At 47.2% G+C, this 16,659-nt stretch overlaps 1 protein-coding gene across 3 annotated transcripts in view; it reads left to right on the forward strand.

Moving 5' to 3' along the window:
* The window catches only part of LOC138604017 (trinucleotide repeat-containing gene 6A protein-like), a 34,706-nt gene extending 18,758 nt beyond the window's left edge, over positions 1–15,948 (forward strand). For all 3 annotated transcript variants that reach the window (XM_069675820.1, XM_069675821.1, XM_069675822.1), the window contains 21 exons: positions 1,584–3,641; positions 3,755–3,953; positions 4,069–4,508; positions 4,724–4,855; positions 4,969–5,130; positions 6,910–7,098; positions 7,275–7,441; positions 7,590–7,667; positions 7,759–7,926; positions 9,076–9,195; positions 10,310–10,447; positions 10,613–10,696; positions 10,812–10,986; positions 11,075–11,215; positions 11,343–11,513; positions 11,609–11,749; positions 12,382–12,489; positions 12,578–12,808; positions 12,986–13,056; positions 14,260–14,399; positions 14,496–15,948. In XM_069675820.1, the coding sequence (XP_069531921.1) occupies positions 1,584–3,641; positions 3,755–3,953; positions 4,069–4,508; positions 4,724–4,855; positions 4,969–5,130; positions 6,910–7,098; positions 7,275–7,441; positions 7,590–7,667; positions 7,759–7,926; positions 9,076–9,195; positions 10,310–10,447; positions 10,613–10,696; positions 10,812–10,986; positions 11,075–11,215; positions 11,343–11,513; positions 11,609–11,749; positions 12,382–12,489; positions 12,578–12,808; positions 12,986–13,056; positions 14,260–14,399; positions 14,496–14,844 (5,462 nt within the window). In that variant the 3' untranslated portion in view covers positions 14,845–15,948. The remainder of the gene's footprint in view (positions 1–1,583; positions 3,642–3,754; positions 3,954–4,068; positions 4,509–4,723; positions 4,856–4,968; positions 5,131–6,909; positions 7,099–7,274; positions 7,442–7,589; positions 7,668–7,758; positions 7,927–9,075; positions 9,196–10,309; positions 10,448–10,612; positions 10,697–10,811; positions 10,987–11,074; positions 11,216–11,342; positions 11,514–11,608; positions 11,750–12,381; positions 12,490–12,577; positions 12,809–12,985; positions 13,057–14,259; positions 14,400–14,495) is intronic.
* The last annotated feature ends 711 nt before the right edge of the window (positions 15,949–16,659 follow it).

Raw genomic sequence — 16,659 nt, forward strand, 5'->3', positions numbered from 1 at the left:
TTTTTTTTATGCAGTGCACATCTGAGAAATGGGGAGAGAGATGAGTGAGTGAGTCGGTGAGATAGTGGGTGTGACAGGATGCTTGGCAAGCAAACATGATCAGCGCCACAGAGAGCTGGCAAACAGTTTATTTGAAAGATAATCTCTGAAGTGAGATACGCTTCAGTGGACCAGGGCCCAGACATGGGCAACCAAGTGGCAAAGAGACTCATTTTTGGACTACAGGCAGTTTTGTTTTCAGGAAACGGCTAAAAAAAGATGCTGTCACGGTCCAAAGACTGACAGTGAAAGCTTGTATTCAAATAGTAAGCGAGAGTGAGCCACCTCTGGTTGATTGCAGCCCTTTGTGTCTTCATAGATGGGGTAAAAGTAGTAATTAAACCGTGTAGCTCCATCTTTGGGATGTTTGCTCACAAACCAGAAGGAATTTACTGAAGTTGGAGGGTTCTCCATTCACGAGACGGACAAGATGGAAAGAGTTCTTGCTGTGTTTTGAGACACTCTCTTTTCAAACGTCAACTTGGAAACACTTTCACTTTCTTGTTTTCCACACCTTATTTCGCAATAAAAGCCTACTTCCCTGACTACTTCATTACTACACATTGAAACCTTTTTTGAGCTTGTATCGGTAGTGCCTTAAGGATGTAACATTAGCTTGATAAATAGGTGCTTCGAAATGGTAGAATGGACTGTACTTGTATACCGCTTTTCTAGTCCTCAGACCACTCAAAGAGCTTGTGCACTACATGTCACATTCACCCTTTACACACATTCATACCTGACGGCCATTCCTTCGGGAGCAATTTGGGGTTCAGTTTCTTGCCCAAGGACACTTGAACATGTAGACGGTAGCAGTCAGGGATCGAACCCCCAACCTTCAGATTAAGAGACGGCAAACTCCACCTCTGAGCCACAGCTGCATGAGTGTTGCTTGAGTGACTGCTGGCTGCTGATATTAATAAGTAAGGCCATTTCTTGCAAAGATGGATGGAGGGAAATTATGGGTACTTGCCATTGTGAGTGATTGAACGTGCGCATATTGATCATTAAAGCAAAGTCAGGTCACAAGTGGAGTCTAATTTTAGCGACAGGTCTGACTGTTGATGATCTTCAGACTCCCTCTCCAAATACATTAAAGTTGATTTCTTTCAGTTGCCACCACCTCCTTCTCTCATTCCCCCCCCAATCCTCCTCTCCTCTTTTCACACTCAATTGCCATCTCCCCTTTGCCGTCCATCACTCTCCTCCTGCTAATGGTCGTCCTCCGCCTTCCTGAATTCTAGTTTATAGCTTTGGCATGATTCTGGGTCCTGCTGTGGTTACAAAATGGTGGCAGCTGTGTCCAGGCTCAGGCCTGGCACTGATCACATCCAGAACAGTTGGGCAGCTGAAGGTTGAAGGGAGTAGAAAAATATGAAAGGAGCCGTATAATGAGGGGAATTTAAAACTGCGTGTGTTGTTTTTATAAAATATTTTACATCTTTGTGCTCTATCATTTCTTGACCAAGATGAAACATAACCTTGGCTTAATGCTTGAAAATATTCTAACAACATCTTCTATGTCCACCCTTTTCTCTCTTCAGGTCTGGAGCATCCCGGTTTGGACTCTCAGTATGAGCCTTCCCCCTGGTCCTCTGGCTCTCCCTGCAGCAGCGACAGCAACAGCAACTGGGGCAAAGTCCTAGTGGATGGAAGCACTGACAAACCCAACAACCCTTCTTCAACTAACTCCTCCGTCTGGCCTCCCTCCTCCTCTTCATTCTCCTGCTCCTCGTCTTCTTCCTCCTCTGGCTGTGGGTCAGGATCAGACCCTGAGCTGGCATCAGAATGTATGGACGCGGACTCTAGCTCCTCCATCGGCTCGGAGAAAAACCTCGCAGCTGTGACAACAGTGATGATGATGTCAGCAAATGCTTCTCCCGCTGTGTCTTCTACGGCTTCTTCCCCTTCCTCCTCTATGGTGACTTCTGCCATGATGGTCGGCGTTTCAGTGAACGGAGACAGCAACGGAAACAGTCGTCAGGTAATCGGTGGAGGACTGGGAACCATCGGCGGTGCAAATAATGGAAGTAATCACCTTTCCGGGCCCTCCCACTACTCCATGGCTGGGTCCAGCAGTATTGGCAGCAATAATATGGGTAACCACAACAACAAGCCCATCAATAACAGTGGTGTATGGGGCACCCATTCAGGCAGCAACATGATCCCCACAGGCGGAAGCACCCCCTGCATCAATGGAGGGTTAAACCCAAACACTTTAAACCCAAATGCCAACCACGGTGCCTGGCCGCAGAATCAAACCCCAAGCCCAGCGTCCCAGGGCCAACGGCCTCCACAGGCTCAGGGGATGAGTTCCAAACTGGGTATAGCTCCCCAACAGGGCCCCATGGTGGGCTGGGGTGGCATGGCAGCTCAAAACAACAGCAGTATGATGGAAGACACTGAGGTGAATAATGGTACAGCAAGCAGCAAGGTATTAGGAAGCAGCAACAGTGAAAATGGTGGCCTACAGCCTACCAACCTTAACACTGAATCCAATGGACCAAATAACACTATCATGATGAATACTACTACTACTACTACTAATGCCACAATGACCTCTAGTCCACCAAACTCTACCGCCTCAACCCAGCTCAGCGGGGATTGTTCCTGGGGCTCTATTGGAGGAGGGAATGGGGGTCCGCTGGCAAATGGAATCCCCTCATCAGCCCCCCAGCACTCCCAAGGTGAGCTGGGGGGTCCTGGGGCCTTCGGTACGCCTTGGGGCGCAACTACCTACCCTGGAGACAAGGGCCACCCAAATGCAGACACTGTGAACCCCCAAAACCCTGCCTTAATGCAGGCCGGGAACCCCCAAATCTCCTCTACTGCTGCTAACAAGAGTAATAATATTCACAATAACACTGGGGCCCCTCGCTGGGACCAGGGGCCCGCCAATAACCCAAACCAGCCCCAGAATAACTTGTCCTGGGGTGGCTTATATCAAACCCCAGGCTCTGCAGGCCAAACACCAGGAAACGGGAACCAAGCCACGATGGGCCCTCCAGCAGGGATACCGCGTCCCTGGGGGAGCAGCGCCTCGTCTTCTTCCTCGTCCTCATCGTCCTCTTCCACATCTACCAACAAGATGTCAAACGGAGAATGGGGATCAGCAGCTCCTGCTAACAACCATTCAGATGCTGGAAGTCATAAAGGAAGCTCTGCCAACAATGGCTGGAAGAGCCTGGAGGATGACGCCATGGGCATGGGAGGCGGAGGGGGAGGAGGTGGTGGAGGCCACGGCTTGGGGAGTGTCACAGGAGGCTGGGGTCGCTCCGGGGGAAGTGAAGGAAGCGGAGAGAGCTCCGGAGGCCGATCCAGCTCCGACAGAGACGGCAGCCAGGCGAAAGGGGGAAACCGTAGAAAAGTTACCCATGTTGCACCACCACCACCACCGACAGCCGTGAATCGGGGTGATGTGGACCCGAGGGTTCTGTCCAACACTGGATGGGGACAAACACCCGTACGGCAGAACACCGCCTGGGATGTCAACTCTCCTCACAATCAGCACCAGGGTCCCAGAGGGGAAGAGCGAAAGCCAAACAGCGGAGGCTCTGGCTGGGGCACAGCAACACCAGCAGCGCCTTCCCAGACCTCTGGAGGTAAATGTGTTTGAAACTTGTGTGTGGATGCATTTTAAGGATATACACACATAGAACAAAAACTTCCTTTGCAGAACACAAAATGTAACAATCTTCCTCTCTTGTACTCTCAGGTTGGGGGGGTGGGCCAGGCAGCTCAGGCCCAGGTACAGGAGGCTCTGGCTGGGGAGAGAGGCCAACCTCTGGGTGGGACTCTCACAAAGCCCCGTCAGGCGGAGGATCTGGGCAGAGTGGCTGGGACAATGGATCCAGCTACAAGGGCAACAACAACACCAGTAACACCTGGAGCAATAACATCAACAAAGACGACAGGTAACTTATGTTTGAGCATCATAGCAGAACACCAAAGCAGAAGTATTGCTTTGCAAATATTAACATTGCATTTTCAATCTTACTGGTTTACTGATCACTGTTTGTTTTTGTGTAGGTCCAACACATGGACTAATGCCCCCAAGCCACAGCAGGGCTGGGGTTCCAGCGGTGGAAATGGAAGTGAAACCTGGGGTAATGGTGGAGATGGTGCCAGACCAGGAGCCAACAACCACTGGGGGGAGCCCCAAAAAAGTGCAGGCTCAATGGGCTGGGACAGGGACAGCGACAGCGACCGCTCTGGCTCTGGATGTTGGAGCGACCCAAGCCGAACCAACACCAGCAGCAGCAACACCTGGGTCGGGAGCGGAGGGACTAATACTCCTGACCAGAGCACTCCAAACCCAGGGTCCAACTGGGGCGACACAGTCCACAAACCCAACCCACACGGTAACAGCCAGGGCTGGGGCGAGCCGAATCCCAAGCCCTCCAACGAGTGGGGAAAAGGTCCTGAATCCAACACGTCCAGAGGCAACCAAGGACCGAACAAGCCCACAGGTAGTTAGCATGATTATCCACCCATCAAATGTTTCCTTTTCTTCATTAGAGTCCCTCTGAGTAACAATCTTTTTGTTTGGCTTTGTAAGGAAGACCAAGGGCACCAAACTGCATTCTAGCTGTTATTAAGAGTTGTTGCAATGTACAGCAGACGAGACAAGTAGGAGGACACATACATGATGACTCAGTTTTATTCTTATATTTCCTCCCATCAGGCTGGCTGGGAGGTCCCATGCCCACAGTAGGTCAGAAGGAGGAAGTGTCATCTGGGTGGGAAGAGCCTTCTCCTGAGTCGGTTCGTCGGAGGATGGAGATCGATGATGGGACGGCAGCTTGGGGAGATCCTGGTAAACACTCAGCCCATGATGCATTTCTTCAAACATACAGTAGATGTGGGATTCCCGAATTAAGGAATCCCAGGCTTCTCGTGTCTCACCATGTAATTACACTTTCTATCTAGTTAAAAACAGCGGTGGATCTGTCAACATGTGGAACAGGACTGGCCAGTCAGCTCAGGAGCCTGTGGGCCCACCCCCTCAGCACCAGTCCCACGCAGCACACAGCTCCAAGCATCCTCCTCAGCCCATGCACGCTCACGCCCAGGACAAAAGCTGCACTTCTGGTTAGTTTGAATATGTGTGCATGTTTGAGAGAAGCTAGATTAATGTGCTCTTTTTTTGCAGTTCTGGTGACATGCAATGATTCTAAGCTCCACCACCTTTCAAATTAAAGTATTTGTGTTTTTGAATTACTATTGAGGTCAATTTAAAAATGCTAGGATGTGAGTCAGAATCTAAAATAATGCGAACATGTTAGTGCAAGCCTTCTGGTGCAGTCTGTAAGCTCTAATAATGGATAAAGAGGTGCTAGTCCCGCCCACACTCTGCTTTTGGCGAGCTAAAATAGGTTTAAAAAGAATCAGACAACACAAACAAAAGGTGTGGACGCGCTCATATTTACAGTTGTATTCAACAGCCTTTGCAATCTGCACAGAAGCATGGAGAGAAACAAACGCGCACGGCCACTCTCTCCCTCACATCTCCCCACGGTGTTGTCTATGTTGAGGGCTTTTTGTAAAGCCGGTTGAGTCATCCCTTTGGAATGCTAAGAGCATCGATTTTTCTCTCTTCTCATTCGCCTTTTTTCCCCCCCCTGCTCCCTTTCTCTCTCTCACCCCGCCAGCTCTGCTTGCTGTAGAAACGCTGGCTTTTGTTGGGTTTGAGAGAAGTAGAAAGAGAGAGAGAGAGCATGAGTGGTAGAAGAGGAGGTCTGGTGACTAAGTAATAGGAATGGTTCCAGTGTAAGATGGGAAACATAAAAAGGGGAAGGCAGCTATTCTGCAGAAGTGGGCTGAGGAGGGGAGACGAGGGCGGGGAGGGGCTAATAGGGTTATTCAGGGTTGGTGTCTAACTGGAGCAGCAAAGTGGATGGCAAGTAAGGGTGGGGCAAAGTGATGAAGTGTGAAAGAAATGTGTCAAAACACTAGATGTTGGATTTGTGTAATAACACGTTTCTGTCTGCTGTTAGACGTGCATATGTGCAACCAAAATATACAACTTGCTAACACACACACACACACAGTAAACAGCTCAACTGATACATCTAGACAGACACTGAAACAGCAGCAGCTGCAGGCTAGGGTTACAGTTTGATTGGTGTGTTTACGTGCGTGTACGTCTACCTCTGCACATCTGTTTAGCTGTGTTTGTTTCCTAATGTTGTTGTGGGCGTTTACTTTTGTGCCCAGTCACATGAGGGACACTGGAGCTTGAGGCGACCCCATGATCCGTCCTATTTTTACAGGGAAACATCCCTGGCATCCCCCAGGCGCCTCCTGTGCAGGGAGAAAGTAGCAGGTCTGGGTGGTCAGCTGTAACAGGAGCCTTTTGAACTCGTGCTTGCACTCGCCTCAACATATTCTGACATTTAAAAGCGTATGGGGGACGAGTGCGCACATCTACACCCCCACAGGAGTCAAAGTAAACAACACTTACATAAGCTAGTTAAAAAGGGGTTCCCCAGGGACTTGAGCAGGGGTCTCTTCTTGAGAAAACAATATAAACTTGTAGCATTGATGCAAATGTTGAAATGAGTTTTTAGATCACCTTTTCCACATGATGCCTGCAACTCTGAGTGTCCAAACAAGCCTGCCACGGCTACTCTGTCACGTAATAGCACCTACAGTATTGTGAAGTCGTCCAAAGTTGTTGCAAGATCAATGAAAACAAAGTAAAGATGCCCTCTGAAGGCTAAAACAGCTCTAGAGCAGACTTAATATTCCCTTTTATAAATGCAGACAAATCTTAAAGATCATTGCTCATTGTGAGAGGACATCAAAAGGCTCAACACACCACAGGAAGTAAACCCTCGTTCTAACGGCTACATCTCTCTTTCTCTCCAGGTTGGGGTGAGCCGTACCAGAAGCAGAAGGAGTCCTCAACGTGGGGCGAGTCGACCAGTGCTCCACCTGTGAAGGTGGACAACGGGACGTCCGCCTGGGGGAAGCCCATGGACACCAGTTCGACCTGGGAGGAACCCAGCAGGGGCAACAGAGACTCTGGGTCTACATGGGGCGGCCAGCATAAATCTGGTAGGTTCACTCTGGACAATAAACCTGTGTCTAAAAATGAATAAAGCATAAGCAGCCATTGCCCTCTCGCTTTTGTGTAAAGTGGCGGGAGAGAAAACTGCATGAAAGCACACAAAAAGAGCAACACAACTGTTATATTCAGTTTTCTCACCTGTCTCCGTCAACTTCTTTTCTAGCTCCAGGTCCAAAGCCCATGGAGACGTGGTGCGGTGAGGAGGGGTCCATGAGCAATAGCTGGGACCAGGAGGAGGAGGTGGAGATCGGCATGTGGAGTAACAGCCAACAGGACAACCGGTCCCAAGACCAAAACACCTGGAATTACAAGAACAGAAGCTCCAACAAGGTTTGTTCACCTTAGCTTTTCACATTTGTTCTTTTGTGCGTTTACCCAACATCGAACTTTTATGTAAAACACATCGTCTGTTGGCGTTCTTAAGGAATAAAAGAAAGGGGAAACTCGACTCATAACTTATGTGTGTTTTTGTCTACAGATGAACAAACCAGTCAACAAACAGGATGAACCCTGGATGAAACCTTTCATCAACCAGTTCAACAGCATGAACTTCTCTGTAAGCACAATTTTGCTCTCCGTTTGTTTCAAGTTGCAGTATTAATCCGTATCAGCCTCTTTAATCCCTTTTCTTCTCACTCCTCTTGCAGAGAGACTCTCCCGATGACTCCATGAAGACAGGAGCAGGGATGGTCCAGGACAAGCGTATGGACATGGGCAGCATCGGAGACTACAACGGAGTGATGGGGAAGAACCCCGGGTCTCGACACCAGCTCCACAAGGAGTCTGCCATGGATCGCAGCCCTTACTATGACAAGGTATGCAGAAACATCAAAGCTTTCCGGTATATTCTGGGTCAGGGTATAGAAAGTGTTTTGACGAGGTGAGACACAGCAGGTGGGCTGCACTTATTGGGTTTGGTCGTTACCTGCCACTGTGGAGATGAAGAGGTAGGTGTGCAGTGGTTAATCTGCCTTTAAATGACATTATAGTGCACTCGCAGCCCTGTAGCGCCCCACAGTGGTTGTTCTAACACACTGTGTTTGATGTGCAGCTCATTAAAAGGGATGTTTCATTTACCTACCTACTGTTTGCATGAATTATAAGCAACCAAAGCAATTAAAATATGCTGATTACATGCTTAATTTTATGAACAATTGGTAGTTTTGTAATGGTTAATTCCTTTACATAGTTCTGTGCAAAGCTGCCACAGGTTTGTTTGGCTTTGTTGCTCTTCCTTCTGCTCATTTTTATCTTTTATCTTTTGTTTTTTATGCAACTCCTTCTTTCCTGTTGATCACATCTTTTCTACTCCTCCCACTTTGACCCTCTTACACTCTCCTACACGGTCCTCTCCTCCTTCCTCCTCTCTACTTCTGCAAAATTAACTCTTTTCCTTCTTTTCTCCTTCTTCTCTCTGCACCTCTCTGGCTGCCGATGGTGCTACTTGCCCCTCTGTGCTTGCCATCCATCTGCTGTGCACCTGGCCTTTGCTTCTGCAGCTGTCTATGTCCCCCTCTGCTTACGATAGCCAAGCTTCTGATGAGCTCTCGTCCAATCTAAGCATGAGCTTTTCCCCTTCCAATTCTGCTCAGCCTATCACCTGTCTCGACTCTGGGCCGTCTCCTTCCCTCTCTGGTCCTGGGGTTGCTCGGCAGGTGAGTGCCGGAGGATGACGAGGAGGTCATCTTTAGGTCTTAAGCGTCAGACCCTAAGAGACTAGAAAATATTACATATTACTGGAATCACATTCTAGCAGGTTATCAATGAAAATAATGTGAAAAATAATAATTTCAACATTTAGTTTAAATGTTTACGTAGAAGCCTAAAAGAGGATGTCTGATCTATTTCAATGTTCTCTCTCCTTCCCATCGTGATATATTGTTACATTTTGAGTGACTAAACTGAACATTGTTTGCACTGTGTCAAACCATTCATGTGTGCTGGTTTGTGTCCTCCCCTCCCAGAATGTAAACCCTATGATGGGTGGCAGCAGCGTAGCACAGGGCCGAGGCGGCCCCCAGTCCCAGGTCCCCCCCCAGCCCAACCTTCGTAACCAAGTGCCTCCCCCCATCCTGCCCTCTCAGGTAAAACTCACACACACTTAGGGCTGCACAATACTGGAAAAAACTGACATTGCAAATGTTTTGTTCTGCGATTTTTAGAAGATACAGGAATTTATGCCAGATAAACGCTGTGTGTTTTCATGTCCATTTAAAGAATTAACAATCATACTGTTTATCTGTTTAACTTTTAGGTCTATTTTATCAAATAAAAAAAACTCCTTCTTTTACCACTCTTGGTTCAGACTCTGACACCTGCATGAAAAAGTAGAGAGTTCAGGTGGAGCAACACGTTTCTTTATAAAATAAATACAAATTGGCTGCAGTTGCGTTACTTATACAGTATGTCATCAACTATTTTTAATGAGGTTCAAATGTGTGTTTAATCAGCAGCCCGGTGACAGCAACTTGTTGAAACGAAAATGTCTCCCACTTCCTGTTGACACACACAAACTCGCGCCGTATCTGCGCTGCAGGTGAAGCTGCTAAAAAGTAAACACTCTGCGAAACATCCGCTCTGTGAGCGGTCCGTTTATGTGGCCACAGCATTAACCAGCACCGGGACGAGGTGACGCTGACAAAGGGAATACTCTTACTTCTGAGCCACGTCGCGTAACGGAGCCTCTTCCCTCGTTCATTCCGATCTGTGACGGCAGCAGCATTGCGTGCGTGTTTACGGTTTATAAGCAGGTGACACACAGAATCTGCAGCTCAGAGGTCAGTTCACTCTGTGCTCTGGTGAAGAGCTGCACTAATGTGTCAGACGGACTTTTTCTATAGATTAGTGATGGGAAACGAGAAACTGTCAAGTTTTCTTTTTGCACCGAGCAACAAAAAAGCAGCAGCTTTAACTTAATTTGCTTCACTATCGCACGTCCTGCGATGTGAATATTGCACATGCACACATCATAATTGCGATTGTTAAACGATATATGGTGCAGCCCTACTCTCACTCACATACACCCACACACACTTAATTATGCAACTCAACTGCTTCGAGGCGTTTTCCGACAGTGCTCGGTCTGTAGTGTTGTGTGTAGGGATCTAAAGATATAAGGTGGTTATAAATCAAATTTTGCATTTCAGCATTTCAGCATTTAATTCAGATCATTTAAACCAGAACTGTGTTTGTCGTCAGGTCCCTGCATCCCTGTTGAAGTACCCGGGAGGTAACGGAGGCCTGAACCCCCTGTTCGGCCCTCAGCAGGTGGCTGTTCTCAACCAACTTAACCAGATTAACCAGCTTACACAGCTGAACCAGATCAACCAGTTACAGGTACGGTGATGGACACACGCACATAAACACAGGCATGGAGATGTTGTCATTGTTGTGTCCGCGTGGTGTATTTTATGTTCCAATATATATCAGGAGTGAATAGACAGTAAACGGTCAATAACCAATAATCATTTCATCGAGATGTTTCTTCTTCTTTGTCTGCAGCGTCTTCTCCTCCAGCAGCAGCAGCAGCAGCATCAGAAAGCCCAGAGCCAGAGAGCCATGCCAGTGGGACGACCGACTGAACAGGTGTGTGTGTGTTTGTGTGTATCCTGCGTCATTACAACCAGTGTTATCGTTTCATGAAGCAGCACTTTTTCCCTCCTTGATTGGTTTTCTCTAACCTCCTACGTCCCGTCTATAGACTCGTCCTATTGGTTCGTCTCCATCAATGATGCAGCCGCCACGGCACCTGGACCCCTCCCTGCTGAAACAGGCCCCGCCGCTCAAACCATACCTGGAAAACTACTTATCCCACAATACCCCTGAGATGCAGAAGGATGCTGCTGCTCTCGGATCCTTCAGCAACTTCCCTTTAAGTATGTAGTTTAAACAATATTTGTTTAATTATATTGTATATTTAAATTCAGAGATACTGAGTTTCTTGTTCTCTTCTCCTCCCTTCAGGCTTGAACTCTAACCTGAATGTATCCCTGGACATGGGTGTTGGTGGTAGTGGCGGCGGAGGTGGGAGCTACAAAGAGCCACCCCAGTCCAAACTGAAGAAACTTTGGGCTACTGACCCTCTGGAGCAGAACAGCAAACCTGGTGAGTACAGAGCCTGAGCTTGAGGTCATGAACTGGCTTGAGATGTATTAACTGTTTTAAAGTATTATAAATGTGTGATGCTCTGATGGCTCCTTCATGTAAACATGCTCGTTTGTCTGTCCAACAGGTGCTATGTCGTCTGGGCTGCGTCTGGAGGACTCTCCCTTCTATGACTACCTGTCTCCTGGCCCCTCTCCCCTGAGTCCTCCCGGCCAATCAATGGGCTCTGTGGGCGATGGCTGGCCGCCCCGTGCCAACTCCCCCCCTCCCCATGGAAACACTGTCACCTGGCCCCCAGGTACACACTCTGCTTTTCACGTGAATCAAAACAAACAAAGCGACATGTTTGTGTAGAAAATTGCTAATCGCTTGTGCGTGTCGTTGCGTCTGCAGAGTTCCGGCCCGGGGAGCCTTGGAAAGGTTATCCCAACATTGACCCTGAGACTGACCCTTATGTGACCCCCGGCAGTGTCATCAACAACCTCTCCATCAACACCGTCCGCGACACAGATCACCTCAGGGACAGGAACAACGGTAGGTCACAGAAGCAGGGCTGGATGTAAAGACAAAAGGTTAGGTAGTGATTGCTCCAAGGTCGTTGAGCTTTTATCTCCTTTTTTTGTTTTTATTAGCAGTTAAGAATATTTAAAACTTTTAGGGAATCAATGTTTCTTTAATAAACCACCAACTGTTTCGTAAGTTGATTGAAATAAAAGCAGTTGTCGGCAAATTTTGTCAATTTTTTTAGCCAGTTTCTGCTCAGCCAAAGATGGTATATTAGAAAGAAGTATCTCTCTGTATGAGGAACTGGGCTGATCTTTTCCTCAGGGGTTGACTCCATGGATAACAGTACACATTTTAAGTATTGTTGACTTATAAAAATAAGATATAGTGTGCTAAAAAAGCAGCCACCTCCTGCTTAAATTTCAGGTCCATTTAAATCTACGGTCTTTCTGCCTTTGAGCCTCAAATTCTTACTTAAGTTCTCAGTAGATTTTCGGTCCTAACACATGAAGTTATACATTTTTTTTGTTGCTTAAAATCTATTAAACTTGAGCTAATAGAATATTCATGAGGTTTCCAGTTTAGATGAGGAGAAATAACGCTAGTTTCAGACTTGATATAATGCTATTGACGCCCTCTGACATGCACTCTTTGATTCTCAGGGCCATCCTCATCACTGAACACCACGATGCCTTCTAACAGTGCCTGGTCATCCATTCGTGCCTCCAGCCACAGCGGTTCCCTCACCAGTACAGCACAAAGCACTTCAGGTACGTGTCAATCTTTACTCCGTCTTTGCTTTTAGACTTTTGATCCTCGATAAACGTGTGACTCTAAAGTCTCCTCTTCTCCTTGCAGCCAGACCCAATGAGTCAAAATGGTCTCCCGGCGCCGGTTCTGTGTCCAACTCCTCCTTGGCCCACGAGCTGTGGAAGGTCCCCCTGCCTCCAAAGCCCCTGTCTGTGGCGGCCCCATCCAGACCCCCACCCGGCCTCACCAGCCAGAAGCCCAGCTCTGCCTCCTCCGGCTGGGACGGCTCTGCCCTGAGGCTGGGGGGTTGGGGCTCCTCTGAGTCCAGATACACACCCGGTGAGAGCAGAGGGAGAGGCTCAGGCCATGTTAGGAAAAGTGGGATTTGTTCAGGTTTTTATCGTTGTTCTTGAGCTATAAATGAACAGGAAAAAGGTTGATAGCAGAAGACTCTTCCACTTGCTTGTACTTGTTGGTTTCTTGGCTGATGTGATTATTCTTTGTGTGTATTGACAGGTTCCAGTTGGGGTGACAGCAGCAGCTCAGGGAGAACCCAATGGCTCGTTCTGAAAAATCTCACACCTCAGGTACTCGCACGTTCACAAATATAACTTTTTGTTTAGAGTTGCACAGATTAAACAAAGTGTTGTTTATTTAAACGCTATCGCTGAGAAATCATGTGTGGCCAGTGATTTCATCACTTTAGAGCAGCTGTGCGCTCCGATAAAATACAAATGCAGAGAAATGATTCCTTTTACCTGTCATTTGTATTGATGTGAGAATCAATCATCAAATAATGTACCTTGTAGCGGTGGTATGCATATTTTGGAACGATCCGCCCACACCTGAAAGAAGATGACTAAAAATAGAACCCATGAGCCACGGCTGCCACTGAATTCAAAGTGCTTCAGGTTGCAGTTGAGAGCCAAACACAAGCTGTGTCCCAATCCAGGGGCTGCATCCTTCAAAGGATTGCGTCACAGCAGCGCGTCGAAGGCTGTCCCATTTCGAAGGCTCCTTCAAATGCGTCCTCCTTTTTCCGGGCCATGAAGGATCCATTGGATGCATCCTACGCCGCCCAACGTATCCCGAGATTCATTGCGCACCAATTCAAATAACAGTGGACTCTTTAACGGCCGAGGAATACACTTTTAAATTTTAGACTCAATCGATTAGCTAGCAATATAAATGTTAAAAAAACAGAAAGGGCCCTTTTAAACAAATTATCTTTAAAATAATAGGTTAAGTTACGTGATGTAAGTTATGCCGGTTAGGTAGCTCGCTAGCTACTTGTTGCTAGGCGACAAGAGAGGCGTTTGGTGACGCAAGTATAAGGGCTGGAACAGCTGGTGACTCAAACAGGACAGACCGCTAAAGCTGGTCTACAGAGGCTCTGAATGGCCCATCCTCCGTAGACCGCCTCCTTGGAAGGCCGCGGCCCCTGAATTGAGACACAGCTAGAGTGTTAGTAGCTCTCTGATTGGATGTTTGCTGCCCTAATGCATCATGGGACTCATAAAACTTCCATTTTGTTACACAGGCTGGTTCACAGAGTTCTGTAACTGTTAAGTACTAATATTCAACCAGGAAAGTTTAATGTACGTCAGGGATATTAAAGTTAAAAAAACATATTTTATGTAACATTGAAGAAAGTCATGATGATCCATTTATTTTTCTACATAGACAAAGTGTTCTGTGGTTTCAGCACTTGATATTTGTCAGCACTTGTCTAACAGCTGTCTCTGTCTATCGTCTGTGTGTGTGTCTCTTTTGGTTTATTTGTCTGACAGATTGACGGCTCTACCCTGAGGACTTTGTGCATGCAGCACGGCCCTCTGATCACATTCCACCTCAACCTGCCGCACGGCAACGCTGTGGTCTGCTACAGCTCCAAGGATGAGGCCGCCAAGGCCCAGAAGAGCCTGCACATGTAAGGACATAAACAAACTCACACTCTGTGTTACAGCAGTCACTCTTAATTTGACCCTGGCTCATTATGGCGCACTCACCTGTCGTCTCTCTGCAGGTGTGTTTTGGGGAACACTACCATTCTGGCCGAGTTTGCCAGCGAGGAGGAAATCAACCGTTTCTTTGCACAAGGGCAGTCATTGGCCACTCCCTCCTCCAGCTGGCAGACCATCGGCTCCTCTCAGAGCAGAATGGATCAGTCTCACCCCTTCCCCAGCCGCGCTCCTGAACCCAACCAGTGGAACAGCAGCGACCTCCACAGCTCCTCCCTCTGGGGCGGGCCAAACTATTCCAGTAGCCTGTGGGGGAGCCCGAGTGGCACTGAGGCGGGCCTGATCAGCAGCCCCTCTCCAATCAGCTCCTTCCTCCCCGTGGATCACCTGACAGGGGGCGGGGACTCCATGTGAGCCGCCTGCCAATCAAACAGGTTCCGGGAAGGGTCAGTAGAGAAATTCTCAATAATCAGCAGAAGAAAATGAAAAAAAAAAAGTAGTTATAAACGCAATGGCACTAGTCGGACTCTTTCTCACTTACAAGATATTCAACAAAGCGGGGTCTCCCCTGTGGAAAACAAGTTACGTTTCTCTCTCTGCACATATGTCCACTTTGTTTTAGCCCAAAAACATATCAGTTGGAATACTTGAATCATGCAGGCCAATTCTATAATGTGAACAGATGGGTATTTGCTTCCAGGTAGTGCTCTTTCAGACCGAAAAAAAGCTTCAATCGAGCTCATTATATATATATATATATTTTTTGTTTCATTCGTCATGTTTATTTGAATTCCAATTCTTTTCATTTTTAACGTTTTCTTTTTGTTTTCTTTTAATTTTTTTTTTGTTTTTGCATTTGTTGGCTGACAATGTTGGAGTATGAGCTTTTTTAACTTTGCACTGAATGTGGTTTTTTCTCAGTATATATAATCTGCAATATAGAGGGAGCAGCCAGTTTTTCCAGTGTAGCTGTTTACTCATTGCGGTCCTTACCGTATGTGTGTATGTGTGTGCACGCGCACGTGCGTGTGTGTGTGTGTGTGTGTGTGGAAGTACTTTGTGTGTGTGTGTGTGTGTGTGATTGCGTGTGTGAAAGAGTATGTGTGCGCTCCTCTCTGCCTTGGCACGCCTACCTTACTGCGTTGTCGTGGAGTTCAAGATCAACAGATAGTTAAAGAAGAATAAAAGCTGACTTAGGAGGATTATCTGGTGATAGTTAAAGTGACATTAAAAGTATTGCACCAATTTTGTTTTAAAACTAAAGATCGTTGAGCTCTGCAGTGCAAAGGACTGTAGCCGCAGCTGGGACTAGCAAGCCCCGCCCGCCCCAATCTAGGGGGCGGGGCCTATCTAGCAAGCCCTCCCACTAGCCCCCTAGTGGGCAGGGGGGAACAGCACTTTCAGAATAGGCTTTCAATGTTTTGGAGGTGCCACACTGCAACCTCTTGTTTACAAGACTTAGGAGGCGGAACGTGTGTTCATTCTTCATTTTAAAGAGAAGATGGAATAAAAAGAAAATACTTAAAAAAAAAAAATTAAAAAACATGAAAAAAGCTTTAAAAAATGTATAAAAGAAAAAAAACCACAAAAAACTTAAACTCTTATTGAGGATGAAGACGATGCTTTGTAACTCTGGGAATTCGGATCAGTGTTTTTGGCCATGGCGTTGGTTATTTGAAATATTCCTCTTTGTCTGCTAAATAACCAGCAATGGTTCTCAGGAAATCAAGCCAGTTTTCCCCCCCTTGTAGGTGAATTAAAAAAAAAACTACTACTCCTTGTAGGAAAGGAAAATCCAACTTCTAGCACTGAAACTATGTATAGGTCTGTAAGTTTATTTTCTCTGCCAAATAACTGCTTTAAGCTGGAGAAGCTCAACACACTGCTTTCAATATGCTGTCTTTTGAGGGAGGGGGGGGGCCCTAATGTTCGGGGCGGGGAGGGGGGGGGGTGGAGGATGGGCTCCCTCTCTCCTCCTCTCCTCCTGCAGTCCTCCACTCCACTGGTGTTAAAATCAACAGTGGGGGGTGTTTATGGCGTGCGTGTGATTGTCAGTTGTGTCTCTTTGTCAGACTTCTAAACCAAGAGAAAGGCGACTCTGTATCTATGCATACTGTAGCCTCTCACACGGCCTACCGAGAGGCGTTTGTGTTTATGTTCCAGTGTCTCAAAGTGTTTTAAATGTTTCATTAAGTACAACAAAATGCGAACTTGCTTTTTTTTTGTTTT

The sequence above is a fragment of the Semicossyphus pulcher genome, unplaced genomic scaffold (assembly GCF_022749685.1).
Source record: "Semicossyphus pulcher isolate SPU_LCO1_2020_fin unplaced genomic scaffold, fSemPul1.0.p SCAF_25, whole genome shotgun sequence".
Lineage (NCBI taxonomy): Eukaryota > Metazoa > Chordata > Actinopteri > Labriformes > Labridae > Semicossyphus > Semicossyphus pulcher.